This window comes from Hippoglossus stenolepis, chromosome 19 (genome assembly GCF_022539355.2).
Source record: "Hippoglossus stenolepis isolate QCI-W04-F060 chromosome 19, HSTE1.2, whole genome shotgun sequence".
NCBI lineage: Eukaryota > Metazoa > Chordata > Actinopteri > Pleuronectiformes > Pleuronectidae > Hippoglossus > Hippoglossus stenolepis.
Genome location: NC_061501.1, coordinates 8334801 through 8362413, shown reverse-complemented (window position 1 = coordinate 8362413; position 27613 = coordinate 8334801). Strand labels below are relative to the sequence as shown.

Genomic DNA, 27613 nt, shown 5'->3' with positions numbered 1-27613 from the left:
TATAAATGACATTTTTACGTTGGCTCGACAGGTCAAGAATAATTTGTGCATTGAGTCAGGTTCAGTAGATGTAGCGGAGACCTCCATAATCATGTTGTCATCTTAGTATTGTTACATTTGTATTCACGAGTCATGGTTTTGTGTTGTTGATGACTTCACTGTACAAGTTGCTCAATTACGACTTTCTTTTGACTTCTCATGTGCAATTAAATAATTTTGTCAAAACAAATTCATGAAGTGAGTAAAAGCTGGTCTTTCCCTCCCTCTAGTGGTCAAAAGCACAAGTTAAGTCACAGAAAAATACATTGCTGGTCATATTTGTTTTGTAAGTAATAAGGATATGTGATGCCATTAATCCTTTAAAATCATTTTTTGTGTACTTTATAAAACTGTCACCAAAATACAGTATATAATCGCTCATCACAAAGCTCGTGAAGACACAACTTCTACACACGAGTGAAGCTTGAGCACAGCTTTTACTCACCTCGTGTGAATGGACTTTGTTTGTGAGTTAAGCTATCTTAGATTACTAAGTTAGCTGTTAGGTCATGTCACAGGGGGGTTTGTGACAAGAGATAATGTCCTCCTATATGTAATTACAACATATAACCACGACTGCTCACCGTGACAGCCCCACATCTGAAGTGTGGGTCGGACTTATTCTTATCCTATTGTTAAAGCAAAGATCTGGAATACATGTCACACTTTTTATTTTGTTTTTGTACAATGAAAGTCATAGCAGTACAATAGAATAATGCAGGTTACATAATACACAATGATATATACATGTTATAAATTGATCTTCACAAAATCAACACATATGCACTAAAAGTATGAATAAATTGTTTTGTTGTGATACAATATGTTCAATTTGACAGTGATGAGGCAGTCCATGAAACTACACTACGTGGAACCTCATCACACTTCGGTCTAAAACACAACATTTTCAATATTCAAATGCATTCCTTCCCTGTGCAATCCTATTTGTAAGCAGTTTTTGTTTGGTGGAAAGTTCTCTAAAGGCATTTCTTTTTTCTCTTTTTTTTTACATATCCTAATGACTAATTTCCTTGCGGGATAAAAAACCCATGCATGTCCTTGTGGAGCGCCGTGCTCAAGTATGCACGAGCGACTTCCTTGAATGTGCTGCCGTCGAGAACCAGGATGAAATCAGACTGGCCTGGGTTGGAGTTGATAACTGATGATATGACGACACCTGCAAATGGAAAGGAAAGTGGGTCACAGCGGACAGGTTATCAAATCTCCTGTTTTTTAGGCCAGTATTCCAAATGAATTAGTACACCAGCTGACACTGTACACAAGCATACGTAACACAACACACATGCACGTGTCACACACTCTCACCATCATCCTCTGCCTCTCCGGCTGGTTTGGGGATGAAGATGGGCTCTGATGGCCAGCAGTTCTCTTCATTCCAATAAACCATTGTCTTGGTTTCTGTGTCAAACTTGGAGATCTGCAGAAAATGAACAGATTAGGATGTGGATGTGTGTGGGTGCGTGATTCATTGGCTTGTTGAGGTGGGTCAAATAAATGTTCTCTAATTCTAAACAGAGCCGAGCGTTAATAGCTTATCCCTCTAGTAGATAAGCACGTGATGGTGCGGCACTTTGTCCCGACTGCGAGCCATGTTCTTAGAAAAGAGCAATAAACCATCAACCGTCGTATTCATGACGGTCGGCCGTGCACATTAAGGAACTGGCTCCAGCTCTTTTCCAGGTATTAAGTGGGGTAGACTTTAGACAGAGTGACTCACTAATCGTTAGAGAGCTAGAGAGAAACTGTTATGCAAAACCATCTTTGCTGAATTTAATCAGTATATAATAATATCTAATAAAATGTGAGCGCCATATGTTTGGTTCATTTAAGGCATCAGTACAAAATAAGGGGCAAATATTCTTGCATCTGTTAACACATATGAAAAAGTGTTATATATATGTTTTAAGTATGTTTAGACTCAATCTGTATCTATGATTGAAGTAACTTACTGACTCCGATGTCTCTTTTGTCAAAGGGGTGCCGGTTCAGCTCTATGCTATAACTCTACAAAATACACGTGTCAAGTGGGAATGAGCAGGAATCGTATTGTCTAAACTAATGTGTTTCCTTCCGTGCCTTCCTCTTTACGTCAGTGGACTGTGAGTAAACCGTGAGACACGAGGGAATCCCTCTTCCAAAGAATGAAACCTTTGTAAGGGAGCGCTTTGAAGTTCTTCTTTCCATTGTTTCTGGTGCATTCGTGTCGAATTACGATCAATGGAAAGGATGTGGGTATAACAGCCGTAGCCATGAAGTGGTTTGATCTTTGTTGGCACGATAGGTAATTCACACTTGAACAAAGTATTTCCCATCTTCTGTTGTGCCAGCTGCTAATTCCCAGTTCTGCAATTTGCTCCCTAAATCTGGAAAAACAATGCCGGCCGGAACATTTACTTTCTCGAAGGCCTTGAATCTAAAGTCTCTGTTCTTCAAGAGTCCCACCAGGCCTGCTCTGCGACAGCCACATTTGAAACAACTTGTGCATTGCCTGTTTTAAACCTGCCTATTTGGAACGGTCTGTTTACTCGGCCGGTGATGCTGGTTGCAGCTTTCTCTCTGAAAGTGTAAAAGGGACCCGTGGCGAGTAACGACCGGCTGCAGGACTCAGACCACAGGACCCTGAAGCTGCGCCACTGCTGCTGCACAAGGTGCTGTTCGCCTGTTTATGCAAAGTTCTGCGAAGCTCGACTCACAGCCCCCGAAATGGAAAGTGAATACGCTGTTGTCGACATTAACAACGCCACTTAAGTTGATGAGTCTCACGACAGAGTGCTGGACACCTGTTTATCCAAGTTTAATATAGTAATGAACGTATCGTGGGTCGAAATCGCACAAAATTCCACACTGGATTTTCTCGGGCCATTAACATGCACATGCCAAGTGTGAAGTGGATAAGATAGACGGTACTCGAGCTTTGCCAGCCAAAGACACAATCCCATAGATTAGATAGGGAACCTTACCTGTTTTGCCAGTGCAGATTCCTCCACACAGTTGCCGTAGACAAAACGTTGTCTCTGTCCGTTGACGTCATAGTTGATTCTTGGTAATTCCAAACCTGATGGAGATAAAATGGAGTTTTCGTATTGGTATGGAAAAATCCGTTACTCTCACAGATACACAATGTAGGAGATACAACTTGAAGTGTCTGTTTGTGGTTTTACCTTCACAGAACACCTCTGGCTGGCATATCAGTTTGCCCTCCTTCTCCTTCACAGCGCTGGCTGTTGTGTATTTGAGTCGTACCAGGTTCTCTCCAACTGCAGTGCCCTGCAAAAAAAACCCAGTCCATAAATAAAACCAGTTTAATCGCAAAACTTCTGTATTATTATTGTTGTTATAGTTTTTGTTATTATTATCCCACCTTGTTTGAATGGATGGGAAGTACAAATCTCCTGTAGCTTGGTTTGGAATAATTCTCGTCATGGCCAGCGTTTTCCTTCAGCTTGCTCAGGTAGAACATTTCATAAAGGCTGGTATCATCGTAGGCAATGACATCAAAGACCACGTGGCCGTCGTCCTCGAAAGCGTTCACGTGATGGTAGACAACCATGGCTCCAGTGTAGTACTTCGTCTCAACCACTTTGCGGGTCTTTCTGTCTATCAGGTGGATCAGAGTCTGAGGACGGAACGATCATTTGGAAAGTAAATTAGAGTCAATCTCATGCTGCCAAGGTTTTATAATCTTCCATAACACTCAGTAGTATGACAATAAAGTATGACACATACAAAGCAATAAACATAACAGATAGCGACGCTCCCTTACATTTTCCTCAGGGCAGAACTTCAGACAGCTTGCCCAGCTGACTCCCCTCATGTACGCCGTGGCCATCTTGAGGATGTCCAGTTTGAACGGCTGCTCGATGAAGATGAAGTAATTTTCCGTCATGCCGAAGCTGTGGTAGTAGCTCGGTGTAAGCAGGGAGCGGCAGGGGACTGTGCAGACCACCTCCACGTTCTTCAGCGCAGGGGCATTCTTGTCTTTGTCTGAAAAACCCAAAGAAACAAAATAAACTAATGCAGTGCAACTATCAAGCTGCACCAAATTTCACACTCTCATAGATATCTTTTTTTATTATTATCAAGATCTATGAATTATTCGTGGGAAAAGGTGAAAATGTTGAAAAGTGCCCTATCACACAATGTTAAATAAAGTGAAAACTAATACCTGCATCGACCCCCTAATGCTACACTGAAATTGAATTGAAATTGACGCGCTGTTGGGTTACAAGGTTTTGTTCTAACTATCATAACAATGTGTATGACATGATGATGTGGAAACTGATATCTTTTTATAGAGCGAAAATTTACATCTAGCAAAATAGATGGGACCCGATACTGAAGGACTGATTTTAATTGCATAACTTCATTTTTCACTCCTACAAAGTGCAGCTGATAGGAAGAGAGAGAGAGAGAGAGCGCTGAGGGAACCGGACAAAGTAGAGCAGGTTATGAAGTTTATATACCTTTCTCTGAAGCGGCAGGGACTTTGAACAGAGTGTATTTCGTCTTGCCCTTCTCTGCTATTGAAGTTCCAATGTTGTAGGCGTTGCCCTCCTTGTCGTAGTGCGGATGGGAGGAAGCCAGGTTCACAGGCAGGTACTTCATGTAGTCCACCTGTGAGGAACAGAAGCACTGGAGGTCTGAAACCAGCTCTTCACTCCATTGTTCAACCAACAGTGGTCACTTGTTGTTGTTGTTTTTTTTTTTTACCTTTTCCTGAGTCTCCAGGGTTACAGGATCAATCTTGAGGATGTAGTTTGTTTCAGAGGTGGCATAGTAGTCGTTCCCGTATTTGATGAAATTGCTCGCACCGTTGTCGGTGAAGTCGGGCACCGTGTGGTTGAGGAAGGTGATTGCCCTGAAAGGTAAGGGAGGAAATGGGCTAAATTAAGGGATTATCCAACACAAAAGACTTAATTTCTTAGTTGCAATCTCAATGGTAAATCGACACCAGGGAGGCAAACAGCAGGTGGCTTCTCCGACACCAACCACTGATTATCCTCATACTTAGAATATCCTTTATCAGTGGTGGGATGTAACAAAGTACTGTGTTACTGTACTTAAGTACATTTATTTGTAGGTACATATATCATCTACTATCAGTATTTTCTACTATGCAAAGAATTGCAGTACATATTCACATTGCTTTTTATCTTTTTAAAAGTAATCAATAATGAGAGAGGAATTGGTCCACTGATCCAATCACTGTGGAGAGGAAACATTTGACTTAGTCTGTAGTATATTTGTATTAAACAAAAATATACAATAGGCACAGTTAATGATGTAGTAGATCATTGCATTAGGGAAATACAAGTACATTTACTTTTAATAGTTTAAGTATATTGAAAAGCACTTAATTACTTATAATTACTTTCCCTCAAGTAGAAGAGTTACCGTAGTACTATTCCTTGTGGTAAGTTTGTAAAAATGAAATCAGACTACTAAGATGATAAAGATCATGATATGAATGAGAGAGTGTTCTTACTTGAAGATGAAGTTCTTGCTGGGGTCCGGATAGGCCATTGTCCCCATTTCAGACACAACTATCCTGTTTTCAGCCATGTTCGCTTTGTAGGTGTCCCCTCTGAGGAATCTGCTTCTGTGGGTTACTTCACCTTTAAGAAAAAACAAATATATTGTTATGATTGTTTTTGTGCTATTTTGCTTATTATTTGCATTTCTTGGCTTCTCTCCACACTAGAATACAAAGATGTCAATGTCACGGATCAATAACTGAAGAAGCAAACAAGGCTTTTATTTTTTTTTTTTAATCAAACCTTTCACGAATTACACCTAATTTAGGTAAAAGAAAAAATGAATATTGTGTTTTTATTTGTGCTTCATATTTTATGCATTCCTTAGCTCACACTGTAATACATAGAACAAAATCACGGATCAATAACTGTAGAGAAGACAAAGCTTTCAGTTTTTCTGATATGATCTTTCATTACTTTGTGTAATAGAACAAAATTGCAACACCAACCATCTTTAAAGGCGAAGCTGTGCATGATGGCCATCCCATCGAACCAGTGGTCGTAGCTGGTGTCCCCCACAGAAAAGATGCCGGGGCCATTACGCAGCAGGGTGCCTTGCAACCAATCGGGGATGCTCCCTATTCGAAAAGAAGCAAAACAAACCTTCAGTGTTGTACTTGTGCATCTCTTGGTCCTTTTCTTAATAGTGTAAATAAATTAAAAAAACTCGACCTACCTTTTACTTCTGCCTTGGCAGGCTCCGGCTTCTCCTCTGCGTTCTTTGAAAAGTCTGGGGCCATGTTTGCGCACAGAGAGACGACGAACTCTTGGAGGTGTCTGGGAAATACTGTAGTCCAACAGGCGCACAGACCACTCCCTTTAAAGCTTCTGTCTTTGCTGGGGAGTTGGCAAAGGGCGGATTATCTTATCTTCACGCTGCCCCCGGGATGATTTCATTGAAATCTCCCAGTGACCAGTTCAGCGAAACGCATTCCCCGGAGAGGGCTTTACCTCGAACTGACCCGCCACTCCTCACCTGCTGGAGGCATCGGCTGCTGTTTCATCAGTTTCTATCCCTTACAGACACATGGGATTTTACCATGTCCCCTTAGATGGAAGTCATTTAGATGCAACATGAGATTTTGCCCATTATGTCCTTGCATAAATTGCAGATGCAGTTGAAGTGCTCACCTGTCACTGCACCTTTGGATTCTGCGAACACATTGCATAATGTGCAATACAAGTTTATTAGACACCACCTTGGCCGTTTTTATTTCCTTATATGTTTTATATTCCTCTGTTGAGTTCAATGCTGCGCGCGCGCGCACGGACGCACGCACGCACATACACACACACACACACACACACACACACACACACACACACACACACGCACACACGCACACAAAATCAAAGCACCTAAATGCCTAACCCCAACAATTACCATGACCTAAATTTAATCCTAACCCTGACGTTTTACACTTGGACAGGCCAAAATGTCCTCACTTTCTCATAATGTCCATAATGTCCATAAATTCTTAGTGGTCCTCACAAAGTGTAAGTACAAGTACACACATATATAAAATATATAAAGAATACATATGAACACACTGTAACAAATGGCTGAAAAAAGCATCCAAATTGTTACATACTGTTTACCATTAAAATAGTTAAAAACAATGCATTCTGGGCAATATTTCCCTTGTCTGGGTGTGATGTTTGAATCAGCAGCGAGGCTCTGCAAATATACAACACACTACTGTATTTCTAAAGGAGGAGAAATCCATGCATATATATATATATATATATATATATGAACTCCTGTAGCTGAGACTATCGAATAATTTCTTTGTTATTCCTTTGAGAATTTAGGATGATCTCAGTTCTTAAGTAATCGCTTTTATCTGCTGTGGTGATCAAGATCACAGTATTGTTTTATGGCTTCACATTGCTGAATATAGCATATCCGTCATATACATGCACCGTGCATGTGCAACCTATTTATCTTGAGAATTTGTGGAGCAACATAGTCAGAAACAGCTAACTAGGACCTGTTATCCTGTGTTTATTGTGTGTGTGTGCTCGTGCACGTTCTGTGCGTGCAATAAATAGTTACGTTCATATTTTTTATGGGGGAATAATCACCAATAAAACATTTTATATTTTTTGGGTCATGTCATGAATTTGTTGTGGTGCTTCTTATCTTGAAGCTCATTGAGTCAATGCTTCGCTTATGAAATATGCCATATAAATAAACTTGACTCGACATTCGTGGAATAATATCGTCTTAATCCTTTTATAACATGCATTATGTTTGTTTCCAGGAATAACCAGCTGCTGATGAACCTGTCCTGAGATGACCGGAGTAATCTGTGGAGCAGTAGGGCAGGTGACCCTCCCACTCTCCTGCTGCAGTGGTGACCTGTTTTTTTTTATGTTAAAGGTACTTGAATATGACGTGTTCTTTAAACATTGACACGGATACTAACTACAAGAAACACGAAGAAACTTATCTCACGTATATCTTCCATTTCCAACAACTAGTTACACAACAATTCCTCACATTTTTTACAACTCTGTCTGAGTCAGGATGTAATTAGTAACTGGTTCAAGTGGCTGTGTCTTAATTTTTGTTGTAAATTATTCCTATTGTCTGATTTGGTCTGATGTTCAGTCTGTTTGACTCTTATGAGATATTATTTTTTAAAGTTGTGTGTCATGTACACTGACAAACATTTTTTCAGACAGATGCACATTGCAAAAAATGTTCTGCCTCAATAATAAATACACAATAAATATGACATATAGTGAACTTTAGTTGCATAAGCTTTTTATCATTCTGAGGGGAAATGCTGAAACGACCTGTCTTATCTGAAAAGAAGCTCAGAGACATTGAAATCTGCTTGAAACTGTTGACGTGTCAGAGTGTGTGTACACAACGAGTGCAGTCAAGCCATTGGGGGGGATCAAAGGGTATACAGTAGATAGCCCCAGCCCAAGCCCAGAGGAGGTCAAGTGTACACGCAATTTATCACTGACAATACAATTTACATGTATAGCTATCATGCCACATGCTCAGCTAATGAGGGACGTTGGAGACTTTCAGTGTATAAGCTGAGAAGGAGTGTGCTCAGAGGTCATTCACAGGAGAAGGTGGAGCACAGGCCCAGGGGCTACAGCAGGGAGCCAGGTGTGGGATTTGAAGCCTTTGGTCTGGGCCTTTAACCGTCGTTAAGTCATAAGTGAGTGAAATCAGCTAATTTCACCTGCAGACGGACTAATATGTGAAAAGAGGGCGTTAAGTTCCCACTTGTCATGCAAACAGCCTCCGAGAGGCTCACACATTCACCGTTGTGTTTGCTCTGGTGAGCAGCTAAACGGCATCTGTCACACCTATGAAGTGTAATGAACTGTTATGTCAGTTGTAACTTTGTGGCACACTCTGCTGTGGGTATGGCCAACGTGGTCATCTCTCACCACCAGGAGTTATTTCAGTGATTCGCTGCAACCCTCCTCCTACCCAGTCCCCTCCAGTCTCCATATCCAGTGTCGGGGTCGAGCTCAGCTGAGTCCACTCATCTCATCTATATCAATCATCTTCAACATATCCGAGGTCCCATTAACCACCAGTGGGTTTCCTATACTATGTAGCCACGCCCCATTTCAACCTTGATGACATCACAGGGTCTAAGCACCAAATAGACTCGTTTATATCACATCACTTTCATGAAAACATAACTTTCTTTGGCAAAGGTGATAAATGTAGTAGAGCAGAAAGTAAGACTCTCATGTAACGTTCATGCAAGTATAGCAACCTACTTGAACGGTCACATTTCACAAATGCTTTGAAAACTTGCTCATCAGGTTTGTGATGTAACTTTATGTGTGCATGTGTCTTTAAAGGAGGCTATTGTCAACAGAAAGATAAAGGGAGTTATGAAGAAAAAAAAAAAGTGTAATAAATACTCTCTCACCAAAGGATGGATCAACAACTTTCAGCATTTATGTAAATTTTAACTTTTATGTTTTTGTGTATGAAAAGCTGCAGCGGCTGCTCATTGGACACAACACACGTACAATGTGAGGGCTTAATAAAGCACTTAGACAAATAAATCACTCACCCGGAACTGAGGAAACGCTGTATCTTCCGAAGTTATACAAGTGCACAGCATTATCTTCGATCTGATCGTCTGTGATGAAATGCTTTGTATGCTGATACATGCCCATCTTGTTTATATCTTGTAACCCTGGTAACAAAGATACTCTCATCTCTGCCTGAAGCAGCATAGCTCGACATTCCTGGTTCAACCAGGTGACTGCTTTGTGGGCAAAATACGATAAAGTGGCAACAACAAACCAATTTGTTCAACGCCCTTTTACTGTAGCTGAGAGAATACAAATAAAATCTAAATCTACCCTTTTAGTCCAGTTGAGTTGCGTGTGAGGTTTAAGTGAGAAGCAGAGGTATCAGGCCGACACATTCACTCGTATGTCCAATGTTAGGTCAGACAAACAGACAGCAGTCTTTCAGATTATAGTAAACACATGAATGAGTTCACCCTTTTTTATTGATAATGACAACACAGCACAAGGAAAGAAACACAGGCACCACTGCCCTCCTGTGGCTCATGAAAGTCATTACCATACACTAACATATTCAGGGAATATGTTGTTGATGACACCCATGTGCTTAATTATGACAAAAAATAATGAATGTAGCAGATAAAGATTTCTGTTGTATTGTTTGACGAGATGTTAACTTGCTCTTACCAGCATCGGGCAGGAATGCTGTGCGTTGTGTTTTGTAACTTGAAAAAAGGAGAAAGCCTTTCAGGGCTTCTCTGGTCATTTTTGAAATAATATTTAGTTAAATAAAGAATAAATTATGCATACATTTTGCAGAATTGTAAAAATATGAAATATGCAAACAACGACTGAAGAAATTCTTCAATGGAAAATTCAGCAATAAAATTCCACATGGCAAAGTTCACTATGTTTTTATTGGCAGTTTCTGTATATTGCTTTTCCTGAAAGAAAATGAGCAAAACAAAGGCAATAATAATTTGTTATATATGCTCAGCTGTACCCAGTAATAATGACTTTCATGTTCTTGGCAGTAGTTTGAAATCCATGCAACACATTAATGGTTCATTGATTCAGTACTAAAAAAAACATTATTTTCTTGGCCGAGGGTTAATTTGGTATTTATTGTAATGGACAAGTGAAAAAACTGTAAGTGACAAATATTTTCTCATCTCCAACACATTCATGGAACGTCACCAAACCTTCCACCTACATCTCTCATGTACATTCAGAGCAGACGACGGCGCCACGCTCCGGTACCATAATGTCTGCTTTGTTTTGTTCTCTTGGATTAATAAATTAAAGACAATGGTACGCCTATGTTGCAAGGTGATCCTAGTATTCATGTCTATTTGCACTGCCCAGGTCCTTATGAACTGTGCTGATCAGTATTCAAGTTTTCCCTTAACGATTTACTTCTGTGCTGGATATTGGACTAAAGTTGTTAAATGTTCTCCCCCACACCATCATCCTCGTCATTTGTGGATTTACATTGTGTGACACAGTACAAGAATAAAGCTTAAGTAATCATTATGTACATGTACTAAGAAAAAAAGAACAAAATTACTCTTGCAAGTGTATATGTTTGTTTTACAGTGCATACCCATGCGATACCACATGCAGTAATAGTGAATGCATGAAGACGTTGACCATGCATGACCCTGCTCAGAGACGCCCACGTCCCCCAGAAGTGGCCGTCTGCTGCCGTCCTGAAACCCCTTGCAAGATTTTCTATTGAATCCCACTGACGTATTAAGACGCCACATCCTGGCTGCTCTTTAACACGTGAGATAAGCGATATTCTCTTGTGATGTGGATGACATATGCCTTACATACATACATACATAAATCCGTCCTGATCTAAACACACTGGTTTAATGGCTCCTACTGAAAAGTTTTACCATGGCAAACAGAACAGAACTAATCAGAACCACTGAACTCGTTGCGAGTTGGCACTGCTGCATGGGAAAAGAAAACCAGCATCATCCTACGACGACACCAAAAGATTTTTTTTTAACCATGGAATTGTAATGAATTCAATCACTGGCACATAAACATACGTTTTTTTTCGTTTTTGTTTTCAATTTTAAAATCCTTAACTAAAGCAAAAACAACCAGCCTCGAGAAGCCTCGTGGTTTTTTACATTTGAAACTGCTCCATTACAAAACGCTTAACAATCACATAGTACATGGGGGGGGGGAAATCACACAAGTAAATCACAGTGTTGTGAGGAGTCGAGTAACAAAAATATTCTACGTGCAACAATAATTTGCGAACAAAAAAGGCAACAAAACAAAAATTCGTAACATAAACAAGGCATATTAGCAATCCCTGTTTCGCTTTCACATATGACAGCTTTTGATGTACAGCTCATAAAAAGATACATTTACAGTTCAAAATTCAAGTAGGTATCGCGGATCACCGATAAATCGCAACTTTTAATTTTTAAACAGATGATACACATACCTTAAATACCTTTGAGCTGACTTGTTCCATGTGTGTTCAGTGTTGTACGGGGGTCAGTAGAATGATGCTAAACAAAACAAGTAGAACTCAGACCCACTGACAAACTTAAAACACTTGTGTCCAGCTTGTAAATCATATACAACACGAGGCAGAGGCTGGTTTTATTACAATGCTCTTTCTGATTATAAAATATTTGCTGACATAAACTTCTAAACCGTATGAAACACAGATGTTTTGTCTGGGAAACAAAAACTACTCCTCAATTGTAAAACACGTAGCAGCATGCAGCTTGTTGGCAATTGTTGCCCAGGGGGTGAAATTAACAGTTTGTGCCTGTAAAGAAACAATTAACAGGAAGTGTGAATATTATATAAACCTCCAGACAAAGCTGTGTCCCAATTCACGGGTCGACCTCCTTCAGAGGACGCAGTCTACCCGGACAATAAAGGAGGCGGCCTTTGCGGGCTGGGGAGACCGCTAAGGCTGAACCACAATGAGTCGGTCTGATCTACAGAGGATTTCGATGATGGGTGTCACCAGCTCATCCCGCCCTTATTGCTGTTACCTAGCAACGGAGCTGAAGTTGGACACAGCGAGAAAGTTTGAATGCCCCTTGATTTTTTTAACGTGCGCAACATTGGCTGTTTGGTTGACTTGAAGTGTGATACTTCAGCAACGGATGTCTCATTACTTGCCGGCGCCATTACCTCTTTGAAAAACAGTAAAACGCAATGAATTCTGGGATAGATGGGATAGATCCACCCATTGAAACCTTCATTTCTTGGGGATGAAAAGACTAATTTCTCATCCGCGTTTGAAGGGGTCTTCAAAATGAAATGGCCCTGATCGTGCCACCTTGACGCAATCGCTCTTCCAATGCAGCCTCTGAACGGTACAGCCCCTGAATTGAGACACAGCTCACAACTCTTCACTGAACATTAGGTTTGTCTATGACACAGATTCCACGTCAGTTTCACCCCTTCACATACATCACAACGTGAAATAAATAAAAAACGCAGACTCCCAGAGGAGAGTGTCGGCAAGATATTTGTGTGAACGTGACACGTCACTTCGTATACACATTGAATCATGTGTATTTACAAATTGGATGTTAACTGTGGCCTCTATTTCATTACGGTTACGGTCCTTGCATTGCAAAATCAAGAGTTAAAAAAACAACAACAAAAAACACAGTATTGACATTCAGTTTCCCTTTTAGCACTTCTGCACTGATGTACCCTGAACACATCAGTGTCCTGTTCGACTTCTGCTCCTGCAAGATTAAAGACACGAACTACATACGTGGCACTGACGCCCTTTAACCCCTACATAATATAAATGAACCAATCAAATGCCACCAAGACACTCACAATGTCGCCATACATTTCTTAAAGGCTGATTTTTTAAAAGCGAATGAAAACGAATGAGTGACCAGGTGATGTATTCATACGTATTCTTCTCAGTTATTACCCTTTGTGCATCTCAACCAAGTACCTGCATCTAAAAGAAGGAGGGGAAATAAAAGTGATGCTAGACTCTTCTCCCTCAGGAGGCAGCTCCCAATGATTTCATGGCACCAATACGTTTATTACACGGTTCCCTCAAGTGTTGGCCTCTTTGTCGACACAAACTCAAATTTTGAATTCATTCGTTGACTAACAAATATGTAAAGAACAGTAAACTTTTGGACAATTTCCGGTTCGGGCTAACAGTCCACTGTCCCCGCACAACCTCTTTTGTGTAGTCGTAAAATTGTTCAAGAGAAAAATAAGTGGCCATGCCGCAGAGTATTGCTAAGACGTCATTTCATGGCTTACGGACGGCCAGTTGATTGGTCCATCGGTACGTCTCGGTGACTGTACCCACTTTCCAAAAGGAATCTCAGTTTCCCTCATTACATTCAGCCTTTTAATGTCACAAATCCCAGGTGTGCTCCTGCTGAAGCAGCTCGACATGTGAGGGGTCCCACCTGTTGCTAACCAGTGCACTGAGAGTGACGTCATTTTTGTCCATATTGTGGCCACGGACTTCCTGGTTCCCTTAATCTGTCTTCCCATTCTCCTGAGGCGTGCTGGCTTTGCTCCGGTGAGCTGAGCGCAACACCTTGTAGCAGCCACGGGCGATCTTATGCATCCACATAATGTTCATGACATCCAAGCAGATGCTGGAGCAGATCCAAGCTACGCGGCCACCCCACGGCACAAGGTAGAAGGCCTCCGTGCCATAGACTGCATACATGCGACTGTAGTAGACGGGCATGACGGCGATGCGTACCACGAAAAACACTACTGCCATGGCAACGCCATTTGCCATGTTGGGTCGCGAGGACTTGGCATAACCTAGTACCTCAAAGAACCAGCTGAAACAGAAGACAAATTTAAAAATACAGTATCTAGCAATATTAAAATGTCAATATCTAAAAGTTTCATTCATGAGTAACTTGAACCTTTACAGTGCATGAGAGTTTAAGTATGTCAGGTATGACCTCAGCTTTATTAAGATAAATGGTTTGAAAACTGCTTGTGCATATAATTACAATTCCTAACAATCCAAACAACTTCTGACACATCTCAAGAAATGTTAAAAAATTTAGCCTGAATCCTGAATTAAATAACGCAAAGAGGATACATACCGCTGGTTCACACATGGTGTAGAAAACTCAGCGAGCAGACGGAAGTTAGCAAAATAAGGCAACATTCCTTCGCCCTGGAAGAACAAAGCAAGAACAGGAAAACCACAGAAAATGAAATGACCAGCAGGCATGAAGCTGCTGAGCGATCTGCTCCTCAGTGAACACCATCCATTGTCAGTATCTAGCAGATCCACAGCACTTACATCAATGACAGCAAAGATCTCGATTAACTATCAAAACGAAGGTATGTTTAAGATTGAAAGACTTTTTTGGACCTTTGATATTTTGTATTTGATTTTAAATTTAAGGAATAATTGTAAGGAAGGGGGAAACTCTAAAATTACATGAAGTTCCCACCAAACTTAGACCTATTTGACACATCTAACAAAAGACCCTTCTCTGTCAGGGCACATTATTATTCCTTCAGAATTTGCAGGCCAAAATTAGACTGCCATCTCCAATTTCCCTTCCTGATGATTCATTCTCTATATTTATTGAGAGCAGGAACTCGTACTACCCTACAGGAGGGGCACAAAGAACTGGCGATGGACAGTCATATCAATGTGGCCAGTAACTTTCAATGCCCTAGTCCAAAACTTTCATATAAAATTGGTAAGAATCTCGTCACCATAATCCTCCATCTTTCAAGATACCGAGAGGACACGGTTCAAATGCAGAAATGCTCACATAAAACTATACATTTGTCTGCACTGAGGTAATAATCACTAACGTATCTTAGCTACTATTGCTAGCTAACTTTGATTATACATACAGATTTATCTATATATATATAAATATATATAGATAACTTTCGAGACAATTCATCCGAATAATATCTCAACAATAGAAAACGGTATTAAGCAAATATCAAAAGCACAGGTTTTGATAAACATACTGTACAATCATACATTCATTCATTCAGCCAGCCACTGGTTGGAGGAGAGATTAAAAGCCATGCAGAGAAAAAAAGTAAAATGTTTTCACTGCCAAACATGTCACAGTTTAAGAGTTCACGGCCGGAATGCCACTTTGTCTTGTATGTAATCTGAGCTCAGAGCTGAGTTATGACTGCTTGAGACAATTCCTGATGAAACTTGTAATATCAACAGTCATATGTGTTTTACGAAACGCAACAACAGCTGCGTTTGCTAAGAGGCCCTGTTATAAGATAAGCGCTTTCTTTATTGAGACTGTTTCTCAGCACCCCCAACTCTGACTTACTTCCAGCATTCCTGGATATACTTGCATGAATTTATTTTATTTATTTATTTTTTTTTAAATAAATTGTACAATTTTTCAACTGCTGCTAAGTAGAGAGATGACATGAGAGATAACCATAAAACCAATATGGTTTCAGGAGACCCGAGCTTAAAAAACATTGACCTTGCCACAATACTAAATCATCTGTTATGTCAAAGCTGCTGTGGCTTTATTTATAGGTTTTGACTGAAGCCTTAGCAAGAGCTGCTATTTGGTGTTATGTCTCATTCCAGTCAATACAAAACAAATCAAAGTCTAAATTTGCTAAAAAAACAGTATTACAGTATTCAATTGGACAAAAACATCCACAGAAATGGATTCAAGGTGACTCTTCTTGTGGCCTGATTTATAAAGCATGTAAAAAGAAGACTTACCGTCAGGGCTGAAACAAAATCTGGCCATTGAAATATACTTACTACAACAAACAGGGTGCATCTGCATTTCAGTGTTTCTACCTTGCGATTTGAACTTTCCACCGGGCATGAGAATGCCAATACCTCTAGGAACTGGTAAGTCCATACTGTGACTGGGCATCATATCTGCTCAGTGCAACACAACAGCAATAACAGCAGACAAGACAGGAATAAAGAAGTCCCCATCTAGATCCAGACCCAGCTCTGGGGTCTCTGAATGATACACAACCCATTTTTGGTAGTTTTTGCATGAACAGGGATGACACACCCCAAAGTGCTTGTTGGTAGTTTTTGCATGTGGGGTTTAAAGAGGGGCTTTTTGTGTTAAAGTCAGCGGAAGACACAGAGACAGACAAGACTGTACACATACATTAGAAAAAGATTATTGAAATGAAAAAACAGATGCCGCCACAATTGGAAGCGCCTCAGAAGCGAGACTAACAACACTGAGAAGAAAGCATGCATCTGATATTTAAACAGCATATATATGTTCTGCTTTTTAGTTAAGCTTTAGTCAAGTCAGATTATGCTGCTATCAGATCAGTCAAAGTCATTGAACACTCTCACAACATTAGTGGCAGACTGATCAATAAGCAAAACATACCAAGATAAATGTATTCATATTAAATACAGGTTTCCCAAATCCAAGTACATTTAATTGCCTTGATTAGGCTGTACAACTCAGGATTTAATGTTTGTATAGAATAGGTTCGGGTTTTTGTGTATTTTACATGTACACTTCCACATAAACACACTCAACACAACAACTAATGAGACAACATATTTGAAGACATAACTAAATCAAATGAAAAATGACATCCAAGGTTATGAAGAATTTACTGCAAATGTAATAGCGCCAGAAGTAATTTGACTCGCAATGTGTTTTCTTTTTTAAATCACAGTCGTAAAATGTGGAGCATTCATTCTGTTATCCCAAATGAGCATCAGATCTGGTCTGAGGAAACAGTCACGAGTGTCCAGTAACAGTATGGCCTACTTCATCTCACCGACCTAATGGTTTTTAGACACAGGTGCTTGCTCTGTTTCTCCAACTGAAAGGCCAGATTTACAGTCAGTAATCAATCAGAACTTTGTGATGACAATGTGACACGGTTTCAATTTAGATGTAGAAATGTGTAAAAAGTAAAAATGATGCGTGTCACATTTAAGACGAAATCTGTTAATCCAGCCGACGACTTGAATATTGTATGGGGTGAGATGTACATCTGGATTTCTGCATTGACACAAGTCGTCCTCAGTGCTGTGCTGAACTTGGCACTGGCAACATAAGTATGGAACTAAGCAATGTAAAGCATGTAGTTCTTTATTTTTAATCCAAGGACAGTTTAAGTATGGGGACTCAGAAGCAGAGCAACGCACGCTATATGTCCTTTTGAGTTTTCCTATAAAGAGCATTTATTGTTGGGGAACTGATGGAATTCCCTGCAAGTTTTCTTCACTCTAAGTAAAATGGTTATAAAGGAAAAGACTGACTTTTAAGAGCAACAACAACAGTAATTCCATTGGTTACACCTGACAGAATACTTCCAGCATAGTATTAGAAAAAGGACTTGGCTATTTGGTGAGGGCCTCAACCACCTGGGGTCATATGGATGCCATTCTCTGAGCGGTTTTGTCAGTATTCCCTCACTGCAGAGGGTCGAGAGGTGTGTGAAGCAAGAGAAAGAGGAGGCAGACTTAGGTTCTGGCACAAAAACAAGACAGGCTGAAGGCACTGCAGATAGGCAGGTATGTTATTGAGACAGTCAAATACTGTTTGTTTGGCATGCACAGCAAAGAGAAAGATACCCCGTCTGTGTATGAAGCTGCCGGCATGCACACAGTGGTTACCGCTCGGGAGTTGAGCTGCGCTAAGCTCCGAAAAGCTCAGCTTGAGTCATAACAACAGTGAAGGGGATCGGTTAAAAACAAAACAGAGAGCACAGAAACTGGAAGAGCAAGGTGAAAGGGGGGGAGGGAGGGGGGGTCATCAGCCAGTATCATTATTGAGCATTCCATGCAAAAAATACCATAGTCATTCATTTCTATAGTATATAATGCGACAGATCCTGGAGACCTAGAGGGTTTCGGACTGAACCAAGAGTGAACAGCACTGCCGAGTACGCTCGACAAGATAGGAGCCAACTGAATACCAGCAGCACAGGAATTGTGATCATGCTAATAACCATACCCACAATTGATGTCACCAGAAAGAGGGCCTTTACAACGCAAACTGCTGGACCTCAATGAAATATGTCAAACTAAGGTTACATCCATACTACTACATTTTCATTTGAGTGTTTTCAAACTAAAAAGGATCTCTGTCCACACTAGCATTTTGGCTCTGCATCAGTTATCCCATCCATACTATCATGCCTTAAAAACGCATTTTACATGACCAGAATTGCTTGAATAATATCTTGTCTTCTACGCATGTAAGCAGTTGTGTCATTTTCTTCCAGAAGGTGGTCATGTGATAGGACAACTTGGTGAAGTCTATGTCTGAAATGGAGGTGGTGTTGATGCATTTTCAAACGAATACGTACTAGTGTGGATGTAGCCTAACACGGCACCTGTGCATATCAATGTTAGTACGATACACCTCATGACAATGTATAGACTGTGTTCAATAGTTTTGAGACAAAACACAACCACAGAAGTAGCAACAAAAACATAAAAACATCTCAACAACGTCAAAACTGTAGCCACTGCTGAAAACACCAAACTGTGGACTTTATCCATCCATATAATTTCCTTCTCTGATGTTTGTACAGTTTTGGGTGCATTCTTTCCACATATACTCACTATGCTTAACCTGTGCATATTGAACTAACCTATATGAGCTGAATGGCTGCGTGGGGACAGCCATGGACACTGAACAGTGACTAAATTCGTTAAAACACCCAACTCGGCAGGACACAGCTGTTCACCCTTGGTTGTCTCCTTCCCATCTTGCCTGCACGTTCTGCTATTGGACAATAGGGCACTCACCAGTACATAGTAGTAAGCATACAACGCTGCCAGATGGTGAACTACAAAAAACTTGTCCCCTATCGCCTTCCAATAGTAAAATATTAGCAGCAGATCTGCAAAACAAAAGTACAGAGGACAGAGAGATGACATGTCATTGGTGCAATAAAAACATTTGGAGTGCATACAACTGATAAAAAGCATGCTGTGAACTTGAAATACTTTATTTAGAATTGTCTGTGGTTGGGCTGGGTGATTAAACGATATCGATAATTATCGCGATATAACTTTTCTTCGATAGAGATTTTTAAGATATGCCGATATAACGTCGATAGAACTCATCCTGTCCATGTTTTGACAGACAACACGAACAGCCAATGAGATCATGTAGCTGGAAAGAGTTATGTTCATGTTTTCAGCTCCGTTCATAGTTTCAGCGGGTTTCCACCCCTGAATAACTATAACACTACTGCTTCAGGACAGACATTTTACATAAACACAAATGTGCAAAAAGGTTATTTCCTGATTATTTAGATTATATCGCGATATATTTCGATATCGACTGATATCGCCATAGTCTGTGGCTAAAACTTAATGGTGTCATCAAAGGATCAAGTGTATCGTATCTTTTACAAAAGTTTTAATTAAACAGTATGTTTCTCTTACCAGATATGAGGTAGCCTGTTGTGATGGCCACATTAGTCTTCACCAGTGTAGGATCTCCCCTATTGAAAATACACATTTGGTTTGACTGGTTTGTCTGATGAAAGTCACTTTGTTCTGGCCTTGGTAATTTCAAAGTGTGGCTATTCCAAACGGTTGTTAAAAAAAAGATATTTTAAATAAAAGAAATGGAAGGAAAATTTGCCAAATATCAGCTAACTTTACCCCCAGTCCCACCTCTCATCCATGCCTGTCAAGCTTTCTATTCTAGCACACCACAGAAGCAGACCCCACCGATGATGCTGGAAGATGTAACACTCAAAGTTATTTGTAATATTTGAAACAATAGGGATTAAATTTAATTTCTCAATTTAAAAAAGGAGGTTTCTCATTTCTGGCAGATCAATCATCACCAAAATCATAACTGTGGCTGGTAGAGATGTTCTGATAAAAATGTTTCCCTTCCCGATACTAATTCAATGCCAAATTCTCACCAGACTGGGTCTTCATTGACGGCATCATCGAAGAACAAGATGGAGAGACAGAAGATTCCCACCAACAGTGCGTGAAACGTTGAAACTGTCCTAAAATGGAAAAAAACAAAACATACAGGTATGATCAGAGATGTGTGAGATTTGATGTTAAATAAGCTTGTCAAAAGGATTTTTAGAGATTTATCTTTATTCATCAGAAGTGCTTTGTTTTAAGGTTTAGCTCTGAGCTTTTAGCACAGTGAATGAACAGATTCCCGGTCAGGGCTGGAGACAGATTCAGACCAATTAGACTAATAGATAAAACACTGCTTAAGGGACAGAATGGCACATAGTCCCAGTCCAGCAGGGAGACAGTCCAACAGTTGCTTTTCATTATATTCTGAATGATGTCTCACTATGGGGAGCAAGTCTCATCGTGACAATTACTCTCATTAAGCAAATCTTGATTAAATAACAGACATTACAAATACAGCCTAACCAGCCATGTTTGTACGTAGTATTACTGCCGACCTTCATTCAAGGCAGAGTTGCTTTCCTTGCAAGCCATGCTTGACATTACCGTAAGTGAGGAAGGATTTGATTGAGCAAGTTGTTTTGGTTAAAACCAACAAAGAGTAGAAGCATCATCATCACTACCATCTGACATCAGACAACTTGCCAAAAAGAAGGATCTCCAGCTATTGCATTAGAGATTTAACATTAAAAAAAACCCTGATAGGAAAAAAAGTTTCCCCAGACCACCAATGTAAGATAAAAAAAAAATCCATACACCACCGCAAAATGTTGACCAGACCAATTGCTGCATCAGCATGGGGGTTTGTTGTAGCAAGTTTAAGTATTTTGTTTCATTAGGTTACATTTGAAAATGGTTTGATCTGCCAGTTTATCTCCTTCTTGTCTCATTTGTTTGGTCAGTTGTTTGAGCCAACTGTTTTGTTCGTGGTATTTTGAGTAGAGTTCTGTTTGGTTGACCTCTTTATAAATAAATCCCATCTTTTAAAAAACTCATCCTGTGCTCTTTTGTCATTTTATTGCTTGGGGCCTGACTGTCTACACAGAAAAGAGTGTACATCAACTGAACAGATGCTGGAACACACTTGCAGCAGTGGTTAGGAGGTAGAGGAGGAGCCAATAACGGAGGATACAGTGGCTGTCTTTGAAAAACAACAATGCACGATGCATTATTTATGCTACCTTGCATTAAAAGGTTTGTCACGTGGCACATGAATTATCTGTGGAAATTCATGTTTCAGTGGATGATCAGACAGTGTGAAGGGCATCACATGAATTCAGCCATAGCATCTAAGAAGAAAACCATTGCTCACTTAAACTTGTTGTGATACTGAGCAATGTACTTAGTTATCTTCTATACTTTGTACTGGAATTTTGCACAATCTGCCCAAAATCTGTGGACAAGAGGTTGAGGATGGTAGGGGGTAAATCAGTTGCACTACTGTAGGGACATGTTAAAATATTGAGTTTCCATTGGCATAATACAGTTTGAGAAAAAAAAATAAAACATTGCATTGGGTTTCCACCACACTGCCAGAACCTTGAAGCAGTGCCCTGTAGAGCAAGCATCACAAAACACACAATGCATCCTACTGGTGAGTCAGATGTTTGTGTCACAGGAGATATGTAGGTTGACTGCCAGTGCTTATCTTTGGACCCAGCTGAAACAAAACCCTTCTGGCCAACATCTGAGCTGAGCACACACTCCCTGCCTCACGAAGCATGTGTGTTTTACAACTCATCAAAATCAACGGTTCATGTCAGGTCACCTTGAGTTCCATTCCACCTTCTGCTTGTCACCGAGGCCGAGGAAGCCAGGGCTGACTCGTATGGACACCCAGGGGCTGACTTTGTGGAAGAGCCACTGGAAGGTGAAGAAACTGGTCACTGAGATGGTGAGGATAAGCTGGCTGAATGGGTCCATGGCCATCCAACCCCACTGTGGGAGGAGGGACACAAAGAGGGTAAAGGTTAGAGAGGGAAGACCTAGATATTGGAGTAAGTTTTCAGGCCAGTGGGGCTGAGCAACAGAACAATATCAATGATTATCCCAATATAACAATATAAAAATACATTGTTCTGCCCATAAAATCACAACCTTCACTCCAAATGATCTTTATATCATAAAAGTATTTAAAATGGATTGTAATGAATCTCATTAAACTCAAATGTACCCACGTGTGATGCTGGATCACAAGGCAAACAGCTAGAAGCTAATTTTTAGGTACTTTGTCTATTTTAGGGGGATTTATGTGGGACCGGTATTTCAGGTTAACTTTAAGGGGTCAACCCTGTGAGAGTGGAACATTGGTTCATGTTATAAATGCTCATCAGCACGCAATGTTTCAACAAAATCTATTTCATTCCTACTCATACGCAACTTACTACAAAATGTAGGCCTTGAATTATTGTGGTGTGCAGTAAAACCAGGCCCTATAGCTTAAAGCCATTGTTAAACCAAAAAATCTATTCAACATGTCTATATTTGGATCAAAAGCACGTCAACAAAAGATCCAAAATTAGCAGCTCTTCACTCTGGCATGCAGCCAGTAAAATGTAAATGTATGTCAGTGACAGAGGTCCATGCTCTGCAGCCACTGTGAGTCCTGACCACCGAACTGTTTGGAGCGTGGTTCATTGAGCTATTAGCCAAGTCTGTTAACCTAAAAGACATATTTACAGTGGGTCTCCCCAGTAATAGAACTGGGTATCTTCCAGGTCAGGCACACAAAACACACACACACACACACACCTCACTCCCTGGAGCTCTAGCCTCTGCGATTTTCTACCGGCCTTTGTTCCTGTGTTATACCAAAGAAATGCTTTTGGGCCTCACTGAAATCGCTGTAACCAAGAAAAAGCCACCGGGGAACTGAGGCCATTCCCACAGAGCCCTCTCCTTTTGCCTGCACATAATGCATTCGTGGTCAGTGAGTAGCAGTACTTTAAAATAGCATACTGGGAGACAGAAATACTTTTATTGTTCTTATAGGGACACTTGAAGAAACTATAAGCAGGATTCTGCCTGAAGTGATACCTGATGCCTTTTGTTAAGCTTACAAAGCACCGACTGTGTAAGGTACACACAAGTTCCATACAGGACACTGTAACCAAGGCCACATGGTTATAGAGGTCGACTCAAAGACAGGCTACAGACAGGAAACGCCATGGACAAATGTATAGAATGTCCCCATAGACTGGATGTTAAGATGGACGACGTGTCTCCACTTTCTCCTGTTGTACAACAATGAAGCTGAAATAACTCAGGTCAAATAAATATTTCTCAAGGGTGGTTTCGGTCACTGATTTTTTCTAAAAGATGGTTTCTATCATTTTAGGTCTGTTAGTTATTTGTTGCTAAAAAAACTAGTTGAAACAAAAATGCATGTGTGCATGTGAAAATCTACACTCTGGAATAAATAAGTATATAAGAAGTAAACCCAAAGTAACACCATGACTTATGAGCAGTGTTATTCAGCCCCCTGCTGATTTTTTTTAACCTCATTTTGATCATCATTGTGATTTTGTTTTCACTTCAGTCTCTTTGTTGGTTTGTATGGGGTTTTTTTTGTAAGCAAGATTACGTAACACTACTGGACGAATAACCACATCCGGATCAGGGGGCGGATCCCAGAATTTTCCCTTTCATTAACATGGTGAGAAAAGGCGTTTACCAACATTGTCTCTAATATCCCAGGGAATAATGAATGAAAAAAAAAAAACGGCATGTGTATTTACAGGACTGCAGTGGTTGATCTAGATTTATTTTTGCCTTAAAGGGGCCACAAAATTGAGACAGAGGGGCAACTTACATGTCCAACATCCATACACAGTTCCTGACTCAGAAAGATGCACATTTAAGTCATTCCTTGTTTACCCTTAACTCCACCTTTTTGAGCAAAGCCACACATCACTGAATATATTGTTGTATGTTTAAGCAGATTGAGAATAACAAAAATTCTTAACAAATTGTCAGATTTATTTTGGGTACTGTTGGTAACTGACTACTGTTCGATCCCAGTCTTCCCCATCTGCATGCCTAAGTGCTGCCCATAGATGCCCTGTATGGATGTGTGTGTGAATGGGTGAATGGCAATAAGCTGTACTGTAAAGCGCTTTGAGTGGTCATTAAGGCTGTAAAGATACAGACCATTTACTACTTTATTAAATATTAAAAAAGTAAAGATGACTGACGGGGAAAGGGGCCAATCAGATTTCACTTGAGACCTGTGCCCCCCCCCCCTGGTAACGCCCCTGGAGGAATGATCTTACACACTGAACCTTTAAGGGGGTGTTGGGCCTTAGTGAAGGTTTGCACTATACTAGGGGTTATTCTAGTTTGTTATGATCACAGCCATTAGGACTTGCAGGCCTGGGCACGCCTCAAAAACAGACCTGGCATCAGTTTCCCTAGAAGGGGTGGTGTCTTATTTCTACTGCACGGGAAAGACACAGGTTGCTTCCTGGAAGGTTGTTTTCCTCTCCTCCATGTTCCTATGACGACTGGCACGTACGGTTAAATGCGCTTGCGTGAAACGCGGTGGGCCGTGGAAACGAAAGCATTTCGGTGGCGTCACGAAAACAAGACGCAGGTTAGAATCCCATTGACACCGAAAAACACGTTGTCGTCAAAGGATTTCAAGCCATGCAGCAAAGCGTGCGCACGTATATACACACACACACAAACAAACACAAACACACACACACACCCACAAAGCCAAATCACGCCGCATTGCCTGGACAGCAGCTGGAGGACCAGACACTGGCCTGGTGGTGTTAGTGTGGAGCAGCCCCCCCCCCCACACGAAAACAGCGCAGGTGGAGGAACCGAACGTACCTTTTGACTTTCATCCAGATGATTAGCGCGTCACTCTCTGCGCTGTGTGGTTCCCAGGGTCACGCGCGGAACGGAGTCGTGTGTGCTGGGCAGAAGACGTCACATCCATGTCGAAAACACAGCCTGCCTGCCTTTCCTGTCACACACGCACACGCACGCACGCTAACAAGTTGCGGGGTGTGCGGTGGTCCTCCCGCCGCTGCTCCGTGCCCGTTCCGCGATGTTCACCGAGGAGAAGCCCACAGTGTGACAACATGGAGCGCGCATGGTGGCTGCAGAGGCGATGATCGTGAAGCTCGACGCTCGATTACTGAAGCGACAGCACAGGAGAGGGTGGGAGGTGTTGGTGTGTGTGAGGTAGCACGCACGCACACACACACACACACAGCCTCTCTCTCGCTCTCCAACCCGCAGAGATCATATTTCAAGTGAATTCTTAAAGAAACACACCCGCGTGCGTCTAGTTCAGTGGGACCACCCGTTGGCATGGTGCCTAAACCCTTATCCCAATTTAACCCTAACCCTCAAACAATCCTTGAATAAAATTGATAGTTGGACTGTTACCATCCCAACTAAATACCTAACCTTAATCTTTATTGCACTGGAAATTACTAGTTGTGCTGGGATTATTAATTAATCGATTCAGGGTTTAAAGGTCCAGTGTGTGAGACTTAGGTGAAAGGGATCTATTGGCAGAAACTGAACATAAAATAATCTTTGTGATGTTTTCACTGGTGTGTTTCATCGATATTTTATGAAATGTTGTTTTCTTTACCATTATATTTAAATACTTCGAAATGATATCGGGAGCAGGTCCTCTCTACGGAGGCCGCCATGGTTTTATTTTTTTACAGTAGCCCAGACTGGACAAACTAAACACCTTTTGAGCTTTTATGACAACTGAAGGCTACCACAGATTGTTGATCATGTTTGGAAGGGGTTGATGAGGTGAGGGGTGTTCAGCTGCAACATCCAATTTCACCACTAGATGTCACTCAATTCTACAGACTGAACCTTTAAGGAATTAATCGGTATGTTTTTAATCTGCCTGTGTAGCACTCATTAAAAGGATAGTAACAGTAACTAATGGGAGGATAACAGTGGACATTTAGGCTATAAACATGGTGTAAATTGCGCCGTTTCGAGTCGAATTTGTCGGGGCTTCCGATCACTTGGGTGACACCACAGGAGCAGTATGGAGGCGTTCTGTTGTTTTTTTTACATTTGAGGAAGTGGTCACCATTTACTTCAATTGTTTTGGATTTAACTACAATGCTGTTTACCCCTGAAACTCCAAAAGTGTTTTGTGAACTCAAACACTTCACCCACCACTCCATCGGCATAGTGGTGAGTAGATAATAGGTCCATTTTCATTTACCAGTGAACTATCCCTTTAAGAGTGCTGCGTTTTAACTCAAAGTGCTCTTTGTGGCAATTGCCCGGCCAAAATGTCCTCACTCTCTAGGTTCTTGGCTCAAAATGGTTCTCACAAGTACACACACACACACACACACACAGTGGTCTTTCCAAGAACACTCACTCAGTCTATTTATAGCCAAGGCTCGTTGAACTGAACTGATCCAGGGTAAACCAGCCAGTAAAGCAAACTGGTCTTTATATCAATGAATCCATTCAGGCTTTTGAATCTCCCCCTTAACTGATGGCGTTTACGTGTCTGTCTCTGGATTATATTGTCCTGCAACGTTTGTGGACTGATGAATGGCCTAATGAGTGGCCCCATTGGGAAATGTACTGTGCAAGGGTATTAGACTACTTCATATTGTTTACTTTACCTGCCTATATACATATATTAGTATGTATATCTTTATTTGATCTGATCATATCTTTGTTCGGAAACAGCAATTGAATTTCTTATCAAGCCGCAGACGATACAGTCCCTGTTCTTCCCACATATGCTGATTGCAGTGCAGAGTCCACCCATAAACATTACCAGAGGGCAAATGACATATTAAAGGATCATTCGGTGCAGTATATCAAATTATTGTGTTGCTGAGTATTTTGAGCATTAAGATGTGGTCAGGCCGACGTCATCAGTGACCTGATTTGCAGTCGGGCACACTACTGGTTTAAAAGTGTCACTATATATATTTACATGACTCCTATACTGGCCTTTGCGACTGAACTCTGCCACACACGTTCAACAGAACCCTCACAACTGGCACAGTGCGTGATTTGAAAATGATTCCTTTCGCAATCACAATCCGTCTCAGCTCTAACGTGGGTTATT

General features: G+C 40.9%; 2 protein-coding genes across 2 annotated transcripts; both read right to left on the bottom strand.

The window, feature by feature from the left end:
- Positions 1-750: 750 nt before the first annotated feature.
- bco1 (beta-carotene oxygenase 1) lies at positions 751-6755 on the bottom strand. Its single transcript, XM_035142660.2, has 11 exons — positions 6271-6755; positions 6044-6172; positions 5546-5675; positions 4771-4918; positions 4524-4674; positions 3824-4044; positions 3422-3676; positions 3222-3327; positions 3021-3115; positions 1366-1477; positions 751-1216 (listed from the first exon to the last, which is right to left on the bottom strand). The coding sequence occupies exons 1-11, from the start codon at positions 6332-6334 to the stop codon at positions 1062-1064; spliced, it is 1566 nt and encodes a 521-aa protein (XP_034998551.1). The 5' UTR covers positions 6335-6755; the 3' UTR covers positions 751-1061.
- Positions 6756-10515: 3760 nt separating this feature from the next.
- On the bottom strand, positions 10516-25730 carry LOC118098314 (TLC domain-containing protein 4-B). Its single transcript, XM_035141984.2, has 7 exons — positions 25366-25730; positions 22298-22467; positions 20517-20606; positions 20026-20084; positions 19381-19475; positions 14717-14790; positions 10516-14443 (listed from the first exon to the last, which is right to left on the bottom strand). Exons 2-7 carry the CDS (start codon positions 22456-22458, stop codon positions 14125-14127), a joined length of 798 nt encoding a protein of 265 aa, XP_034997875.1. The 5' UTR covers positions 22459-22467; positions 25366-25730; the 3' UTR covers positions 10516-14124.
- Positions 25731-27613: the final 1883 nt, after the last annotated feature.

Excerpts from the sequence above, each read along its gene's own strand:
- LOC118098314 (XM_035141984.2), bottom strand. The coding sequence starts at position 22,458 with ATGGCCATGGACCCATTCAGCCAGCTTATCCTCACCATCTCAGTGACC. Across the intron at positions 14,791-19,380 it reads ATGCTTACTACTATGTACTG|GGCGAAGGAATGTTGCCTTA; the intron begins GTGAGTGCCCTA and ends TTGTTCTTCCAG. Across the intron at positions 14,444-14,716 it reads ACACCATGTGTGAACCAGCG|CTGGTTCTTTGAGGTACTAG; the intron begins GTATGTATCCTC and ends CTTCTGTTTCAG.
- bco1 (XM_035142660.2), bottom strand. The coding sequence starts at position 6,334 with ATGGCCCCAGACTTTTCAAAGAACGCAGAGGAGAAGCCGGAGCCTGCC. Across the intron at positions 5,676-6,043 it reads CAGCTTCGCCTTTAAAGATG|GTGAAGTAACCCACAGAAGC; the intron begins GTTGGTGTTGCA and ends TTTTTCTTAAAG. Across the intron at positions 1,478-3,020 it reads AATCTGCACTGGCAAAACAG|ATCTCCAAGTTTGACACAGA; the intron begins GTAAGGTTCCCT and ends CATTTTCTGCAG.